Source organism: Patagioenas fasciata, chromosome 21, assembly GCF_037038585.1.
Source record: "Patagioenas fasciata isolate bPatFas1 chromosome 21, bPatFas1.hap1, whole genome shotgun sequence".
NCBI lineage: Eukaryota > Metazoa > Chordata > Aves > Columbiformes > Columbidae > Patagioenas > Patagioenas fasciata.
Window position 1 is genome coordinate 5,507,317 of NC_092540.1, and position 19,549 is coordinate 5,526,865.

The 19,549-nt window shown below is 60.8% G+C and overlaps 1 protein-coding gene across 6 annotated transcripts in view; it reads right to left on the reverse strand.

The window, feature by feature from the left end:
• NAV1 (neuron navigator 1) overlaps positions 1–19,549 on the reverse strand; it is a 74,052-nt gene that overhangs the window by 39,806 nt on the left and 14,697 nt on the right. For all 6 annotated transcript variants that reach the window (XM_065854853.2, XM_065854856.2, XM_065854851.2 and 3 more), the window contains exon 4: positions 17,491–18,222. In XM_065854853.2, coding sequence (XP_065710925.2) covers positions 17,491–18,222 — 732 coding nt within the window. The remainder of the gene's footprint in view (positions 1–17,490; positions 18,223–19,549) is intronic.

A 19,549-nucleotide genomic window follows, 5' to 3' on the forward strand; every position in this document is an offset into this window, starting at 1 on the left:
GGACATCACCAACCCCCGCCCCAGGGAGAATCCCGCACCCGCTTCTGGCTGCGACTTGAGGAGCAAGCGGGGACCCCACAGCGTGACACAGGGCATGGGGCTGACGGCCACTCATGGCCACCTCCTTCCTTCCACAACCATCTTCCCTCGATGTGCACAGCCCTTCTCCAAACCCTCACAGCCTGGAGAGTGAGCGAGCCAAGCGGGGCATGGGGTGAATGCAGAAGCAGCCAGGGAGGAGGGACACCCTTGGGCGAGAGTGGAGATCGTAGAATCATTTTGGTTGCAAGAGACCCTCAAGATCATGGAGTCCAACCGTTCCCCCACCCCTGGCACTGCCCCATGCCCTGAGAACCTCATGTCCGTCTGTCCAACCCTCCAGGGATGGTGACTCCAGCACTGCCCTGGGCAGCCTGTTCCAATGCCCCACAGCCCTTTGGGGAAGAAATTGTTCCCCACATCCAACCTCAACCTCCCCTGGTGCAACTTGAGGCCGTTTCCTCTGCTCCTGGCGCTTGTTCCTGGGGAGCAGAGCCCGACCCCCCTGGCTCCAAGCTCCTTTCAGGCAGTTCAGAGATCAGAAGGTCTCCCCTCAGCTCCTGTTCTCCAGCTGAACCCCCCAGCTCCCTCAGACACCCCTCAGAAGCCCACGGGCTGTGCCCAGCACAGCTCGGCTGCTACAAACGTGGGGGTTACACACCATGTGTCCCCCAGGAGCCACACGCAGGGGGCACAGACAGCGCTTGCTCCACGTCAGGCGCTGCCACCGCTGCAACCGCCCCGTTATCGCTGAGGATCCTCCATGGAGATGGTGGGTTCGTGTTTGTGCCCCAACCCTGGGTGCAGCACGTGGTTCACAGTCACACCCCCCAGACCGGTGTTTGCCCCCAGGTCCTGCAGCAGCTTCACGACCGCCTGTCCCTTCCCCAGCACAACCAGCTGCCCAGGACCAGGCCCATCGCTGGTACAACAGCACCATTCCACCCCCAACCGTGCGCACTCATCTCCTCCTTTCTCCAGTTGGTCTGGGAATGAAGAAACAGGTGAAAACCCAGCACCATGGGGATTCACAGCCCCTCACACGAGCAGGACAGCCACCCAAACACAGGTGAGGAGTGACACAAAGCAAGAGCAACCCCACCTGTGACAGCAGCCCTTGGACTCAGATCACAGAATCACAGAGTGTCCTGAGTTGGAAAGGACCCACAAGGACCATCAAGTCAATTGAATCAATCACATGCCCCAAATCAGCAGACCTGACGACCTAAGGGAGCCCTCCCACTCAGTCTGGGGCTCCTGTTTCTGAGAACATCGGATTCCTTGGGCGTGGAAGATGCTGGACACCGGCAGGATGCTCAGGGGTGGCCGTCACCCTGGGAGCACAGCAGGCAGCGGCCCCATGCGCATCCCTGCCCTGCTCTCTGCTGGGCACCCAGGCCTGGCTGAAAGGGCGTTCATCAGCCCCAGGAGCCCGTCCCCTCCCCAGCCCACGTCCCCGTACCAGGGTCGGCGGGTAGGGCCCAGCCAGGCAGCTCTTGGCTCGAGTTGGCTCCATTTTGCAGAGAAAACAGAGTCATTAGCGGAGCCAAACTCCCCATTCCCAGCCAGAACACGGCCATGCTTGGTGAAGCTTTATATTCAGAGAGACAAACAACTCACATTTGCTTTTTAACTGTTGGAATTGCACCCACTGGGACGGAGCGAACAGGGAGCCTTTTGTCCCCCTCGCCTTGTGACTGCGAGCTTTGTGCAGAGCAATGCGTTGCAAACACAATTCTCCCCGGCCTCAGCTGGGCTCTGGTAGACACTTGGTCTGTCTGTCCATCACCAGATCAGCCAAAGAGCCCTCGTGCGTCTCCAGCAAGAATGCAAAATGTCCTCCCCGGCTCCCGCGCCAGCACAGCCTGCAGAGCACTGAGCAGCTTATCAGAACCACCAGGAAGGACCCAAAACGCAGCCGGCGCTGGAGGCTCTTTGCCTTGACAAGTGACAGGGGTGGGAAACCCAAGCTGCAGGGGGCTACAGGCAGCAGAGCCGCTCACCTGGGTGACAGCTTGCCTGGGAGCGTGGGAAATGCCAGCGCGGCACGGTCACAGAGCCCAGGTCACCGTGAACCTCCAGGGAAGGTGCCCAATCACCTCCCAGACAGGGGGTCTCTGGAGACCCTCAGCCCATTGCTGAGCTCCTGAACATCAGAGCTGGCAAGGTACTCGCCAAGCTGCCGCAGGCACCGGTGCTGCTCGGAGTTGGAGAGGATTGAGGGACAGCCCGCCCGGAGCAGGACGTGTCCCCAGGGCTGAACCCCATCCCGACCCAGCCGCACTGCCCTGGGACGAGCATCCTGCACTCCAGAGTAATGAGATCCCTGCAGCGCTGCTCCCCCCGAACCCCAGCTCAGGAAGGGGCTCAGAGCTCAAACCGGGCTCTCTGCAAAGCCCAGGGGACACCAGCTCCCAGGGTTTGGCTGCAGGCTGGACCAGACCACGGCACGAGGGGGTCCCCAAGTGCACCTCGAGAGAAGAGCCAGGGCAGGAGGCAGCTCATCTCCAGCTCCCCCAGCCCGGGGGGTGAACCCAGCTTAAACGAGTTCCAGCCTCGTTAGTGGATCTATTGTTACCACCTCCCGCGGGAGCAGGGAGATAACCCAGGCTATTTTTGCTTCCATCTGGGGAATCGTTTCCCTTCAACGTGCACTGCCACGATGCTAATTTTTAAGGCTGATGATTAATTGATGCCAGGCTCATTACGGGGCCAACGGATCCCTCTTCCCCAGGAGCCCCAAGGACGGGGGACGACATGTTTTGACAGATGTTGTTTGAGCCGTGTGTGAGTGACGTCCTAACAACGGAGGAAAATAGGAGCCATTACCATGGAAAGCCCTGGAAATGGGAAGGGAAGTGCCTGCACGCGACCCCCGCGCCCTTCCCCGCACAGCCCTAATCAGCCCTTCACGCTCTGCCCTGACGGTTACCAGGGTTTTGCTCCCGGAGATAAACGGCCATTGTGCGAGCGCGGGGGTAATTGAATCTCCTGCCTGCGGCGTGGGTAGCGGGGAGGGCTCAGCCTTTCTTGTCCCCCGGCCCAGCCTCGTAGGACAGCCAGGTGCCAAATTCACGCTGGCACCGGGCACGGCAGCCTGCAGAGAGCCAGAAACCAGTCCCTGCACGTGCGAGCACCGGGATCCCGCGAGGCTTAGGGTCACCCTCCACCTGCGGTCCCCGATGAGCACTGCTGGGAGGTTTGGGGGTGCTGGTCTTACCAAGCACCGGGGCAAGATTCACCCCAGAAAATCGTGGCAGCATCTGCAATAGCAGCCCAGGCGGGGCTGAGGATCAATGTGCACATCATGTGTTTTGGGGTCTCTTCATTCTGCCCCACCAGCTGCCAAGGTGATGTTCACCCCAAAGCAAACCTGCTGTGCCCTCCCATAGATGGAACGGCAGCAGGAAGGTCGGTGGCTCTCACGGTGACACACCGATGTCCTGTGTTTGTCACCCAGGTCCCCCGTGCAGCCAACAGGAATCAAGAGCTCCAGGGCCCCTGCCCTGAGGTGGGATGAGGTAGCCTGGTGATGGGAGGGACTCGGACGCCTTAGGACTCAATGCCAAGAACTGCTGTGAGTGCAAGTTTTACTGTAGGATTGGCGGTGCCAGGGATGGGCAGGGGGGAAAAGGCTCTGAAAATGGCATTGGCACCAACAGGAGGGATTTCAGCAGGGCATCCCCGCTCTCCACTGAGTGCCGGCTCCCGCTGACACCCTCGCCACGCATCTGCCAACACCAAGGGCTGAGTGACGTGCAGTGACGGCAGCCACGAGCCCCCAGGCACATCAGCTCGCCCCGGTGTTAAATGGGAGAGCGGTCGCTCCCGCTCATCTCCAGAACCCTGTGCAGCAACAAGCGCCACCCCTGCGTGCTGCAGGAACCGTGTGAGCGTGCCAAGAGCACGCCGAGCTGCACGCCCCGGCTTGGACGGTTCGGGATCCCCCCGGTGGGCTGGAGACAATGCTGTTCCATACACCGCCAAAGCCTCGAGCACATGGCTGTGCCACAGGCAGCGTCCTCCCGGGGACGTGACCCTCTGAGGATGGCGCGGTGGGGTCTCCGGCAGCACCGCAGCTGGGATTTATCCCCTCCAAGACGTCCCACCTCCGCTCAACGCTGGACGAGCCCTCTCCGCCGTGGGAAGCAGCGCTGCAATGTGCTTTGGGCTCTTCTCCCCACATTTGCTCCGGGGGCCCGTCCAAGCACTGACGATGAGCAGCCCGGAGCCGCGACCGCTGCAGGCAAAGCTGAGCCAACACCGCGGCTTGGGGGAAAACATCAGCCAAAAGTCACTCAAACAAGGAAGCGATTTGTCTTCTCCTGGCTGCGCTTCCCCGACAAAGGAGCGCGGGGCAGGGAAGGCAGATGTGATCACGAGCGGCGCACGGACCAAGCGACCACCGAACCGGCAATGGGGAGCGCGCACCCCAGGAGCCCAACAGATAAAACAGAACGGGGGAAAAAGGATGAAAAAAGAAACACCATGTGACCCCCAGCTCGATCCAAGCCAGGCATTGCATCCAACGGTTCTGAATACGAAATGCGCACAATGAGCTCCAGAGGGTAATTAATCCCTTCAGGAACACTGTAAGTGATTGCAGACAGCTTACCAAGAAAAAAAAAAACTGGAAAGTCATTGAAAAAATTATCATAAAGTGTTTCTTATTCTGCCCCAGTATGAAACACAATGAGATCTGCTAGCAGATCTCCCTGCTCTGCAAAATGTACAGGCGATGGATTTAAGCTGTTTTCCTAACAGCGCTCAATCTACCTGCCAAGCTGACGGCTGCGAGAAACCCGCCCGGCCAGAGCAGCCGTGCGATGGGATGGGATGGGGTGGGGTGGGATGGGGTGGGATGGGGTGGGATGGTGCAGATGTCTGCAGGGGACAATGCACGCACAGAAAGTGCCCATGGTATCGCACGGCTACATCACCGACTTGAACTCTGGGGATGACTTTTCCAGGACAGAAGCACCAGCACCAGCCATAAACCCGGCTTATGGGGCAGGATGAGCCCTCCTGTGAGGAGATTCGGGGCTCCCTGGTGGTGTGAGTCCCCTCGCCTGCCCCACCGCCGCTCTCCCTCCCCTCGCTCCCTCGTGTCTCCTTCATCTTCCTCAGCGTTATCAGCTGGTCCCTCCAGCCGAGGGGCAAAGAGCGGGGGGACTTCGATTTGGGCCGAATTCTGGCCCGTTGCACCCAATGCTCATGGGTGCTCAGTGCCCTGCGTGAATGGGCAGAGAACCACATCTGCCCTCGTGTACAGGTATCTGACCCTGCCATCCCCACGGACAGACGGACAAGCACCCAGAGGCATCCACGGGGGGGTCTGTGCCCCCCCAAGCCTCAGCCCCCACCTCTGGGGGCACCGACCCCCATCACAGTGAGGCAGGAATTAAAGGGCACAGCAGTTGCCTTTTGCTTCCATATTTCCACAGTATTTTTCCAAAAGCAGCTTCTACTTGTAAAACTGAGGTTTATTAAAAAGAGCATTAGGAAGTTTATTTCCTCCTGTCGATAAAGTGACTTAAAATTAGTTGGAATTTTAAAATTAAAAACACACCCTAAACTTTCACTTCCACTTGAAATCACTCCGCTTTTGAAAATCAGACTTTTCCCCCATGTCCTCTCCTGGGATTTCACCCCCGCTCTCCTGTTCTCTCCTCACCATGGTTTTGTTTAAAAATTCATCAAGCCAAGGAAAAATTCTGGGGTAGGAAAACAGGAGAGAAAGAAAAAAAGCGGAAGAAACTGCGGGTTTTGCAAACCCATCTGCACGCAGGGGAGAAGCAGAGCCCGGCCTTGCTTCCTCCTCTTGGAAAGCGAGAGGGGCTCACAAGGACGAGGGAATATCGTATATTAACAACCTCCTGATGCTCTGCAGAGCCCTGCACCCCCCCAGGCTAACACAGCTCCCCCAGCCAGCCCGAACCGGGGAAAAGGGATGGATGAGCCAGGAAAACCACCCTGGGTGTCGGCGTGGGACGCTGCTCCGGCACCGATCCTCATCCCCAGCTGAGATTGCGGAGAAGGGAGCAGCTCGTGATGGGGCTCTCGCTCCGATGAGCCGAGCGTGTCCGGCCACAGCACGGAGCTGGACCCTGGTTGGTGTGACACGTCCCACTCGTGACGCTGCTCTGGGGAAGGACCGAGCTGTTCCCAGACGCCCGTATTCAACAGCAAGATCGCTCCCTACACCGGTGCACTGTGCCCAGCGGCCACGGACACCAAACGCGGGCGCTGCCCGAGGGGCGGGGACGTCCTGTGTCCCCAAGTGTCCCCACAGCTTCAGGGGTTGATCCTCTCCACAGTATAGATGCTGCGCTCTCCGCACATGTAACGTCTGCTCAGGAGAGAGAACACCCCGCAAGGGGATGAAAAGCTATATGGAAATGGAAGATCATTACCATGATCTCCTTGGAAACATCCCATCGGAGCAAGTTTTTCTTCCTCCTGCTTCTCTCTCTCCCCATGTGCACAAATTCTGGCACCCCATGCGCCGCCTGGCATCGCCTCGGCGCTGTGGGTCCAAACTGCAGGCGTCTGATTTCTAAAGCCATTGTCTAGGATGTGCTATTGAGCTGCAAAACATGGATGGTTTGCGATGGAAAACAGGCATCTCTTGCAATACAAAAAGAAGCTGGCAACCCAGATTTGATTCGTCTTTGAAGCTATAGAGAATCCCAACCAAACAAAATTTGCTTTATTCCCACAAAGGGAACGAGGATCTTAGCAACAAAACAAATCGGCACCTCTGGCCCCTTGAATGCAACGATGAGCAAAGCGAGCACAGAGCAAAGGGAAGGCGGCTTCGCCCCGCTGGTCACTGCCGGGCTTGGAAAGCAGCACGGCCACGTTAACGTGCTCCTCTGGGGAACGCCGGGCTAGAAACGCTGCTTCGCAAATGTACTTTTGGTTTGGAGCTCTGGGTTTTCTCCCCTCCTCCCGTGCTGTTACATTCAGCCAGCGCTCACGCAGCCTGTTCGAGGCAGGGAGGCTTTCAGGAACCCCGAGAGCCCCCCCAGTTTTAGCACAGCGACTATTTGCTGAGGAAATCACCCCGGAAAATTTATTACTTACTATTCACTTTCAAAAGTAAGCAGGGCTGGGAAGCACACAGCAGTGCAAACAACAGCTGAGCTGAGAGTTAATCCTGCCCCCAGGTTCCTGTACTTTCCCCACGACTAATAAGCCTCAGATAAGCGACCTCCCAGCACAAGCAACGCCGCTGCGCAAATTCTGCTTGCAGAGGGGTTTCGGAGCAGCGTTAAAATCCCAACCTCCAGGCCCAACTCTGCACAGCCCCAAAAGCATCTCGCAGGCTCCAAAAGAGATTCCCTCGCTCGTCCCCCATGCTGCTTTATGAGCGGGGCTGCTCCCCTCCCCACGCAGGCACCGGCCACATGTTCTCCATCTGGGAACAGATGCCCACGAGCCAATAAGCTCGACTTGGAAAACTAACTGAAAATAGCACAAAATTTCTGAGCGCTCTACAGACCGCAGCCGGATAATGGATATTAGTGCTCCGGCAGCACCGGGATGCCGTTTGGCACAGCGCAGCAAAAGCACAGGCTGAAAGGGTTCAGGGAAATGAGAATGAGATGGTTGAAGGTGCTGCTGCCTGAGCGCCTCTTCCAGATGTTCCTGCCTGTACAGACGATCTCGGTCTGCTGGTGAATCCATCCCCAAACTGCTGCTGTGCCCGGCCCGGTGTATTGAAGGACACCAACTCTGTCCCTCCCGCATCCCTGAAACCACTGGGGGACATTCCAGCCTCCAAGGTGAAGCTGAACAGCTGTGGGGAGGCTGTAGATCTGTCCGGCTGTAACGGCTCTCTTGCGGCTGTGCTGGCTGGGGATGGTGACACGATGCGCTGTGCCTCCTGTGCGCTGGCACAGATCAGAGTCCTGGGGACAAAGGCTGTGACACCGCGGGGACAGGACCCCTCGCTGGTGCAGGATGAGGAGCGGGAGGTGCGGGGTTTGCTCTGGACGCCGCCGCTCCCCGTGGGGTCAGGACGCAGCCAGCTTTTGGATGCATCTAACCACCCGACAGTGGGAGACAGAAGGCCCAGACAGTGACACATCCAGCCTCAAATCAACCCAAGGTGAGCCATCAAAATGGAATTTGCCAGTAGACAACACGCTGATGATCTGTGAGCCCCCAGCTACGCACGGTCTGAGGCACAAAAGGTTCAGGTCTGCAGCTGGAGTCAGGAAAATGCCGGCGCTTTCCCTTGGTCAGCAATCGCACAACACATTCTCCAGGCTGAGCAGGATTTTAACCCCACGCCAAGTCTACGTGCTCGTTATTTGAGAGAAAAACCACCACTACCAGGACCCTGGTACCTCTGCTCCCGAGGTGCAACGCATGGCCACTCCAGGGTGATTCCAGTTTCTAAATGAACCCACGGTCCGTGGGAGATGTAGAGCACAGAGCAGTCACCTTCCGCCACATCAGGGGCTGGAGCAGCACCAGCTAAAAGTTCCCAGGCGGTCCCCATGGACTCCCCACGGCTGCTGGCCGGTGGGATGGGACCGGACAGCAGTGCCAGCACAGCCAGACTCAATCCGCTCCCACCTCTCGATCTGCAGCCGCACCAAGCCCAGCAGAGCCCGGCTGTGTCGTGATGCCGCCTTGGGAATCAGCACACGCCTCTCCACGCTCCCAGCAGCGTTTCCAGGACACTGTCTGTCCGTCTTCCCTGCTGGGATGGGGAGGAAGATGGAATTTATTATTTCCCTGGCTTTTGTTGCGCGCATTGGGAGTTTGGGGCTGTTTGTTGTCACTTGGTGCAGTGAAAGGCAGGAGGTTAAACAAGGTGTCTGCAAAAGGCCACGGCTAGGTGGCCGTGGGTCCTCCGCTCGCGGTGACCACACCAGCACAACCACCCAGTCCCAGGTCCCAGCCATGACCTGTCAATGCCTTTCCTCCTTGTTTTAACATGGGGGGACACTCAGCTGTCCCCCACCTCACAGCCCCCTGCCTTACCCAGCTCTGGGTTCCTCTGCACCGGTGGACACAGCAAAGCTGTCTCCAAGGTTGAGAGAAGCTTCGGGATGTGGGAGTAGGGACCCATGAGGTGACAGCGTGTCCCTGCGCCACCAGACCGGGAAGCGGCTGGGGAGGGACACGCTCACCCCATCGAATGGCCCGTGGTGCTTTCTGCCAGCCCCGGCGCACCTCGGGGAGCTCCCACACCACGGCAATCGATGCGAATTAGCCGCTATCTGCTCTTCCACTTGTTTGCATCAGCTTGGAAATACAATGCCAAAGCAGAGATAAAGCGAACTGGAAAAACCCCGGCAGCATCTAATGCTTCCAGCCTGGGGGGTTCGTTAAAGAGATGAGTTTCAACATCGCAGGTCCCAGCCTGAACAGCAGGTTCCTTTGCGTTGCTCCCCAAGCACATCCTTCCCCACCAGCACCCACATCTCTCACGCACCGGGCTGCCAAAGGGAAGGGCTGATCTCCATCAGGGGGGTTTTATGGGCCCACCAAGCTCCCCACAGCAGGTTGACAGTGTCCTGCAAGGACAGAGCCATGCAGCTGTGCCACCCAGCCCCCCAGGCTGGAAAAAACACCGGGGTAACTCCTTGTTGTGTCAATCCGGGCTGGCATAGGACCAAGACGCACCCGACACCAAGGTGCGGGAAGCCTGAGACGCCAGCACTGCGCATGGGTAAGGGACGCCTGATTTTGAGAAGTGTCTCATCAGTAAATTATTGCCAGCCCACGGCGATGCCGAGAGCTCGCAGGGCTATAAATAGCCAGCGACGAGCTGTACCTGAGTCGCAGCTCTGAACGTGCTCCACGGCTGCTCAGGAGACCCAGGCTGCCCAGCACTGGGACAGGGACAGGGCTACCACCGGGGACATTTCAGTCCCACTGACAAAGCGTGGAGGTGTAAGCTTCACAAAAGCTCAGCTTTAGCCAGGCTGGGCTCCCAGCACAGCCAGTAAGGACTGGGTTTAACCAAGATGCTGCATTTCATCAGAGTGCTATGGAAGAAGCTTGTCTGGTTGCAGGGTCTCGTTGCCAGCTTTGTCATGTCACACTTGGTGACAAAACGTGCAAAGGTTGGACATGGAGCAACCCCAGATCCCAACCACATGGGCTGGCACTAGAAATAAAAGCAGTTCAGCCTTTCCCTGGTGCTAAAGGCGCCGTGCTACCCCTCTGCTATGCTGCAATTGCGACATCTCCCCCTCCAGCTCACACACCACAGACTCTTCCCATTTTCCTGGGTCGCACGAGAACAACCACAACCTCCGGCAGCTTCCCCAGGCTGCAGAGGACCGTGGCCGCGAGCCGTCCTTCCAGCTCACCGAGCAGGAGAGGTTCCCACCCCGCGGCCGGCCGGCTGCTGAGCGGGGGAGCTGGCGCAGAGCCCGGCGCTCCCGCCGCGTCACCTGCGGCTGCGAGGGAGGCTCGCAACCTGCCCAGGGAACCGCGGCTCCGCGAGCGCGGCACGAAACCCTCAGCTCCAGCTCCCAACTGCAAGCCACCTCCTGGCTCCCCTTTGGAAGGTCCATCCTGGCCAACTTGCCATCCTGCCCTTACCGACACTGCCACGGGGCGAGATCCGGCCTGGGGGAACCATGAGGATGGAGCAGCCCTGCCTTGACACCTTCGGGAGCTAATTCCTGGATTTGCCATAAATTCCTTCTGTAATTTCAGGGGGATACTTCGGGCCAGCCCCTTGCAGGTACGTTGGCCAGGGGAGGGCTGCAAAGCGCTCACCTCTCAATGAGCAGGAGGGCTCTAGGACAGGGATAACAAGGCTGACACGAAACCAGAGCGGGATGTGGAGCGAGCAAGCATCACCGACGCCTACACCGGGTAGTTGTGGGAAACCTCGTGCTCGCTGCAGCGCTGCTGCACTCCCACGTTGCTGAAGGTGCAGACGTGTCCCTGCTGCAGGACGCGGCTGCATTTGGCAGGGCAGCGTGGGGGCACGTGCCCTGACGGCAGCTCCAGCGAGTGCTGGGCCCTGCGCTGGGGCCGCGAGGCTCTGAGCCACCTCCCTGCCGCAAGGCTGCTCCGGGGAGCGAGGAAACCCCTGCCCAGCCACACGGCGCTTGTGCTGAGCTCCCCAGCACGGCTTCCAGCAGCTCCTTCCAGGGGGAGATGAATCTCAGCGCTTCTCCTGAATTAATAAAAAATACATTACTGCCTCAATTGGACAAGGCAAATACCAGCGTAAGGAATGAAAGAAATGCTCGAGCAAAACAAAACGTGGAAGAAATGAATTAGAGGAAAGACGAGCAGATCAGCGGGCGCACCAGGCGCCGCTCTTCAGTGTCACACCCGCCTCGACACAGGCACATCTCCATTTGCACAGCGTCTAATCTCAGCCCTGCAATGCAGCATCCCCTGCCTTCCCAGCTCCCCTCCGCGCTCGGCTCCTCGGCTCCGAGCTGCAATGCAGCAGCGTGGGAGAGCCCCGCTCCTGTGCCCACCTCCGCGCCTCGCACCTCCTCTGCCTGCCCCAGCTCACCGCTGCCCGCCGGGAACCGGCAACCCCTCCCCACGCTCCCCCGGGACAGCCACTTCATGCACCCGGAGGAGGACGTGACTTTGCAGGGCAGGGGACACGGCAGAATCACACCGTGTCTGATCTCCCACCTCCTGCAGCCCCATAAGCCCATACGAAACACCCTCAAGGTGCGAAGCCTGGGGAGGACGAGGACCGAGTCACCCCAGCAGGATGGAGCCATCCCCGCTGCACGCAGCGAGCGGATGCAGAGCTGCAGCTTCACTGCCGGGCTCCAACCGCAGCTGCCGCCGGTACCAGAAACACTGCACGTGCACACGGCCCTGGGACATCGCTGCCACCGCACACACAGGGCAACAAGGTGGCACAAAGGATGCTCCGGACCAGACAAGTGACAAATTCAGCGGATGTGTCACCAGGTCTGTTGGACACGGCAGAGCCAGGCGTGAGCTGACCCCGAGATGACAGAAAACCTGCAGGTCCCCAGGCAGGCCGGCGGCTCAGCCGGGAGGCACACATTGGCCACGGCAGCCGGGCTGGCACAAGAGGCTGGTGTCACTCACAGGTGACACACCTCGCAGGGCACAGGCTCTGGCTCCGCATCAAGCTGGAACGAATCCTCCCGGGCAGTGGGCACAGCACCAGCCAAGCGCTGCCCTCGGATGCTCGAGTGACCGTGGGCAGGGAGGAGCAGGGACGTTGGTGTTTGGCACCATAAGAGGTTGCACACGAAGGCAACGAGCTGGTAACCCACACCATGTAACAGGGCAGTGGCACAGGGGACTGGTACCAGCACAGGGCTGTGGGCACAGAGACACATGTCACAGCACGAGAAGCCAAAGATGCAAAGCTGGGGACACAATCCATCAGTAACGGACTCTCCAGAAGGACCCCAAGCTGCCACCCGTTCCCCCAGTGCCACCCAAGCACGCTGCTCACGAGGCACCTGCACCTGGCAGGACCCGAGGATTCGCTTCTGCTCAAGCAAACCACCCCAGAGGCCCCAACAGCTGCTCTAAGGGGACACAGTCCAGGTCCCACCGCGGTCACATCCCACCAGCAGATCCCAAACAGCATTTCCAGCATTCCAGAGAATTTTGCTTTCATTTACACATTTCCTCAGTGGACAAACGTTGGATTTGGGGGCAAGATACAGGGAAAGCCCCATTTGAACAGCAATTTTGAGGCTCTCTGGGGGAGGAATTTGTTTCAGCAGTGCAACCCCAAATAATTTTGCCTTCAAGTGCCTTGACACTTTTCCATGGGAAACTTTGAAAGACAAATTTGGATTTAATTTTTTTAAGCACTTTTTTGCAGTGCCAGCATCAGTGGGAACAGGGCCCATCCCAAAGAGCTTCAGCGGAAAGCCCTGGGGCTCCTGGATCGCATTTCCAGACCTTCTCCCCACTCACCACAGCAGAAGAAAGGATTCGTATCGCTGTCAGCTCCCAGGAACAGGCTGGGAGCGGCAGCACGACCAGGGACCTCTCCCCTTCCTCCTCACCCCTACCCCAGCTCTGCAACCAGAAAGAAATAAATCCCCACCCCAACAACCTCATCACACAGGGCCCTTAAGAGAGGAATAAGCTTCGCGTGACAGTGACACTAGGACAGTTGCATCGCTTTATGAGGCAATAACCCGCTCCCCTCGCTGCAAAGAGCTACTTGGTCTCTGACCTCCTTACACTCTCCTGCCAGGCAGCCTGGTGATTGCTGCCCAGCGCTGCAACCGGCCCGTTAGTGCTTAATTAAACAGCCAGGAAGGCCGCGGGGCAGAGATGCTCCTTTCAATCCCAGCCCGTGTGCCTGGCCAGGAGAGAAGGTCCTCAGGAGCGGATCTCCTTGGTGAGACCGTCTCCACCAGAGCTGGGAACGCGCTCACACGGGATGTGTCAGACGCCAGCCAAGCATCTTTCCTCCGCCGTGCTTTCTTTCTAACCTGCCCACGGTCAGACGAGACGTGAAGCTCCATTCCTTGCAGGAGCCCATCTGCGGGTACCAGCGCCTTGGCCCTCGGCACAGCCGGGCTCTGCCCTGCCTGCGGTCACACCGCGGAGGATCCCGGTCCCTGTGGCACGTCTTGCCCAGCGTGGACGTCCCCGCTGTGCCGCTCGGGGACGGTGGCATTGCCACCTGCTGCGGCCGAGGGCTGAGATGGGCTATGGTTGCACCTGCGACCTTTGTCAGGGCTGCAGAGGCCCCTGCAGCGAGCATTTCGGGGAACACCATCCCCCGGGGACCACACTTGTCCGCTGGGCTCCGGCCCACACAACACTCGCCGCTCGCTCGCTTATGCCCATTAGCAGCCACTTAAGAGGCACATCCAGCAAGAGATGGCCAAGCAAATGGCTGCAGAAAGTAACTGCAGGATGGCAGAGGCGCTCTGGGGACCACAGGTAAGAGCAGCAATCACGCCGGGCACCGCTCTCCGGTGCTAACGAACCCGCGGGCAGCCCGTATGCACCTCGGCACCTGCACACTCGTGTCCGCCGCAGGTGGAGCGGGCGGGGTGAGCTTTGCACAGCACGCTGGCCATGCGCCCTCTGTACCCTCCATTCCCTGCCCGGGCACTGGTGTAATTAGCAACCTCATCTGCCAGCCAGCTTTGATGAGAAGCCTCAGTCTTTGGTTGACGTGAAATGTGTAATTTGGGTGATGGAAATAGCCTCTACAAAGCACATGTGGTTGCTGCAGCCCAGTGACCTCTCCCATCTTGCGCAGGCTGCTCTCTTCAAACGTGGTTACATCTCCAGCAGCTCTACAAAGGCTTCGGTGCCATCAAACGGATGACACAGCGGCAGCAAGCGAATGAGAGGTAACATCTGGCCACTACTAAATAGAGTGTATTTTTGGCCAGCAGAGGCTTGGTTGTGCGCCTGGCAGGTGGAGATGAGCATCGAGGTGTGGGGACCAGAGACGCACGAGGGCTCTGCAAGGCCTCATGTGGCGGGGCAGCCGGAGCTCGGGTCTGGCAGAGCCAGCACCGGCTTCTCACACAGCTCCGCAGTCCCAGGACAATGAGATCCACAGATGCCCCCAGCTCGCTCTTCCCAGCATAAACCAAGCTTGTAGGTCCTCTCCTGCCACTCTGGATGGGGTGTCCTCCACAAGACACAGCAAAACAGCTCAGGTTGATGTTGCACTTGACAAAGGGATCCATGAACATGGCAGAGGAACCATCCCTCCCTCCTGAGCATCCCTATAGCAGCCAAAGAAAGCCCCTCTGCTGGCCCCACTCACCAGCCCATATGACGCCCACTCTCCCGAGCAAGTGAGATCCCATGCCACCTGGGGCTGTCCCCATCACAGGCACAACCTCGCCCTTGAGGAGTGAGGCTGTGGAAGGCACTGTCACTCTGGAGAAGGTTTCACCTGCCTGCATCACACCAGGCGACAAGCAAAGGGGCCAGGACCAGAAGCTCAGCGTGGTCCAGCCCTGGTTCTGCTGCCGGCACACACAAAGTGACGGAGCAGCCACCACCACAGTGACGCTGCTCCCTCTTTGCACATCCTCAAGCTCCCGTCAGCATCCCCACCACACAGGCTGTCACAGACGTGCCAGGTCACGGCTCGCTTGGTGAAGCAGGTGTGACTCAACAGCTCAACTTCCATGAGCGTGAGAAGTGCAGCTCCATGGAAGGAAAGAAACATTCCACCGGAGTCAAGCTCCTGCCCTGCCCACCCCAGGCATTGTCCCAACACGGCCTTCGGTCCCCACTGCAGGAAGCCCAGCAGTCCATACATCTTGGAAAACTATCTGTTTCAGCAAATACACAGATCAGGGCGGTTCAGAGGACAGATGCAGCAGAATTTGGCCCTCACAGGCCAGCTGATCAAGGCTTCTGATGGTAAGTGCAGTCCATAGGGAACTCGGCACCTCCCAAGGTCAAGGTCAGCCCTGCAGCCCCAAAGCAGGTGCTGATGCAGGCAGGGGCCAGGCAGCCACCCCAGAAACCAAAGCAGGTGTTGGGGCCACTTCTGCAAGCCGTGGTTTCCTCAACCTGGGCACAGGTCCCTGTCCCGCAGGCAGGATCTCCGGTACTCCAGCAGCTGCCACAAACCAGCAGTCACTCCCACGTGGGCCACTCCTGTATCCCCAGGGAAGCTGCAAGAATTTCCCTCAGGGGTGCTGAGGAAACCCCCATCCAAGAGCAGAGCATCACAGGGGACACGGCAGTCCCCCCAGACACACCAACACCAGTGGGTCTGTTAGTCCCACGAGTGACCAGTCCTCCCGCAACCCTGCCCTTTTCCCACGGCACCTGGCGTTACCGCGGCACTGGGGCTGAGGATGGATGTCCATGAGCCCCGCTGTGCAACCACAGGGCAGCCTGAGCCCCCACACACCCCACTGCGAGGCCGACCCCACACGTCCAGCCTGCTCATCCTCACGCTCTGCCTGCCCACGCCTTGAGCTCACCCTGGGGCTTTCCACAAGCTGCTTGCACAGCCCCAGCCAGCCCGGCGATGCTCCAGGCGGGAGGGGACGAGGCAGGGCACACACACCACTGCTGCGCCCGTGGGCGTGCATGGCCAAGGGCGATGGTCTGGGTGGCTCTGAGCCTGTGTGCCGGCACACACCGTGCACGTTGTGCCAGAGCCCTGCACCGGAGCAGGGGCTGTGACGCCTTGAGGGCTCCTGGAGCGGTAGGGTGTGCAGCAGGAACCAGGCTCAGCAAGCACGGCTTTACCGGAGCCTGACTTTGGCACGTACTCCAGCTCGCTCCACCTCTCCAAACCTCCCCCACAGCCCCCAGCTGGGCTGAATCTCTCTCCTTTCTGTCCGGCAGAGCTCTGCTCACACACAGCTGGGAGAAGGCACCTCAAGCAAGCTCTCCAAGCACTGGAAAAGCCCCTGGCCATGCAAAAGGGGGTCCCAGGCAGGGAACCGGAATGGACAGGGCACACCAAGGCTCCCAGCCCTCTCTGTACAGCTGCTCCTGCTGCCAGCATCCACCAGGCTTAAAACCCAGCTTGCTCAGGCACCAGGAACACCGTGCAGAGCTCGTTTGCCACCTTCTCACACCGAACAGACCAAACAGAGCTCTTTGGAGCCGCAAGCCCCACACGGTCCTTGCTCAGCTGAGCCCACGGGCGCTGCCGGTTGGGATGCAGGGGAGAGAGGGTGTCAACGGGGAGCAGAGGCTCCCGGGGCTCTGTGGTTTCCTAGAGACCAGCACACGGCCATGAGGGAAACACAAGAGCTGGGCACACTGCACCGAGACCCACGGTCCACGAGGGAGACAGCGGGGCCCGAGATCAGAGGCACGGCTGGCGCCAGCGGCCAGCACTTGATGCTCTGATGAAAACCCACCATGCACACAACGAGCTCTTGATCGCACGGACTCGGGGACCAAACCCACCAGGATAGCAAGATGCCTGCGAGTACAGGATAAAACCTGCTCACACAAACCCTGCAGCAGCATCCTTGGAGCAGGCTCTTCAGCCGGAGCCCAAGACCTTGGCGGAGCTCTGCATTTGAAGCCTCCTGCCCAAAGCACAAGCAGCTCACAGATCCACACACAGCACCTCAAACAGCTGCCTCCCGGCGAGAGCGGCCAAGGTCAACCCCGAGGCGAGCCACCCCATGGCAAGGGGTGGCCACAGCACCCAGCTGGGCAACCCCCATGGTGTTTCGCAGGGTGTAGAGACCAGGGGGGATCAAGAAGACACATTGGGGAGGACGAGCTTGACCGCCACCTGCAATTCCTCCTCACAAGGAGCCTGGAGCCAGGGCGAGAGGAGGCTGCATGCCGGCTCTCGGGCTGGCTGATGGCACTGTCCCCGTCTGCATCCCTTCTCCTTCACCCTCGGCAGGGGACACCCACGCCGCCTCCAGCACGTTTCCTCCTTGGGGTGTCCGAAGCCCCGACGCCCCAGGCAGCCGGGCACCCGCCGTGTCCCCATCCCCTGACAGCAAGACCAGCGGGCACCATGGCCACACTCACCCAACATCTGGCTGAAGAGCAGCTGCTCCAGGTCGCCCAGCACCGTCACCACCAGCTCGGGGTCCACCTTCAGGTAGGGCTTCTCCTCCGCGCCCGCCGCCACCGCCGGCCCCTTCCCGCCCAGCAGCTCGTCGTCGCACTTGCCGCCCCCGCCGCCGCCGCCGCCGCCCGCCTCGGGGGCCTTGCTGAGGGGCTTCACCTCGGCGTAGGGCCCGCGGGGGATGCGGCTGGGCTTGCCGGCGGGCGGCGGCTTGGCGGGGCCGGCGGGGCGCGGCGACAGCAGCGAGTGCTCGGAGCGGGACAGGCTCCGCGACATGGCGGGCGCCTCCCGGCCGCGGGGGCCGCCGCCGCCCCGGCCGCCTCCCCCCGCCGCCGCCCCCGTTGCCGCCGCCTTGGCCATGTCGTCGCTCCAGCGGGGCTCGTAGAGCTGCCGCTTCTTCTCGGCGTCGGTGAGGAAGGCCAGGTTGGTGAGCGACTTCTGCTTGCGCAGGTTGGAGCCGGCCGGCAGCCGCCCCTCCGCGCTGCTCGCCTTGAAGACGCGCAGCTCCGCGCCCCGCGGCGCCGCCGGTGCCGCCGCCGACTTCGCCCGCTTCGGCATCACCGCGCCGCCGTCGGGGCCCCGCCGGTAGCCGCGCTCCTCCTCGCCCAGCTCCACGTCGGGAAGGCTCTTGAGGTTGCTCCCCAGCATCCCCGCGCTGCAACCATTTAACCCGCCGGGCGCTGCTGCTGTTGCTGCGGCACCGAGGACACACCGGGCGAGACAGAGAGAGAGAGAAACGCCGTTAGCGCCCGCCCCACCGGGGCGGAGCGGAACGGGGAGGAGATGGAGGGGGGTGAGCGGCGCGGCCCCACCTCGCTTCTCCGCCGCCGGCGGGACACTGCGAACCAGCGGAATGTCAGGGGCAAACAAAAAGGGCCCGCCCTCCTCCGCGCCCGGCTGGCGCGGGCAGGGGGCGGGGCGCGGCGCGCGCGCCCGCGGCGGGGAGGGAGAGAGGGGAGGGGGCGCGCGCCGCGGGGCGGGGCGAGGCGGGGGCGCGCGCCGCCGGCGGGAACGTGCAGCGCTGAGCTCGGGAACGCGCGGGACCCCGGGACAGAGAGACCGTGCGGGACCCCGGGACACAGAGACCGTGCGGGACCCCGGGACACAGAGACCGTGCGGGACCCCGGGACTGTGCGTGACCCCGGGACAGAGAGACCGTGCGGGACCCCGGGAATGTGCGGGACCCTGGGACACAGAGACCGTGCGGGACCTCGGGACACACAGACTGTGCGGGACCCCGGGACACAGAGACCGTGCGGGACCCCGGGACTGTGCGGGACCCCGGGACAGAGAGACCGTGCGGGACCCCGGGAATGTGCGGGACCCTGGGACACAGAGACCGTGCGGAATCCCGGGACCGTGCGGGACCCGGGACTGTGTGGGACCCCGGGACAGAGAGACTGTGCGGGACCTCCAGGGCTGGGGGTGCAGCTGCAGGCGCGGTGCCGCGGGCGCCCCCATGGTCACTGCCAGGGGCTGCCCCCCGCACCGACCCGGAGGTGGCCCCCGCAAGCAGAGCCTGCCCGCTCCGTCCCACAGCCCCGCACAGCGGAGACACACCGGGTGCTGGCAGGGACGCGGGGGAAGCCGGGGGGGCCAAGTCCCAGCACCCCGCCTGTGAAGCACCCCCTGTCCCGCCTGCCCCAGTCCCCACACGCAGCCCTGACTCCCCACACCCATCCCCAGGGGGGGCAAAACTTCCCCATTTCGCCCCAAATGGTGCGGGAAGGGCATGGGGCAGCCCCAGGAACCCCCGCAAGGGACACCAGGACGCCCAGACCCAGTGGGGCCTCTCCAGTGATCCAGGGGAATTAAGAGGGGGGGAAAAAAGAGAGGGAGTGGGATCTGGTTATCATCATTTTTCATTAATTACCCATCCCTCGGGAGGGGTGAATTAAGTCTATTTGGTGACCTCACGCGGGCTGCCATGGCAACCGCCGGAAAATATTGCATTAGAGCCCATCACTATGCTGCCGAGATAAGGAGCCGGGAGGGCCGGGGGCGGCGGGAGCCCCCCAG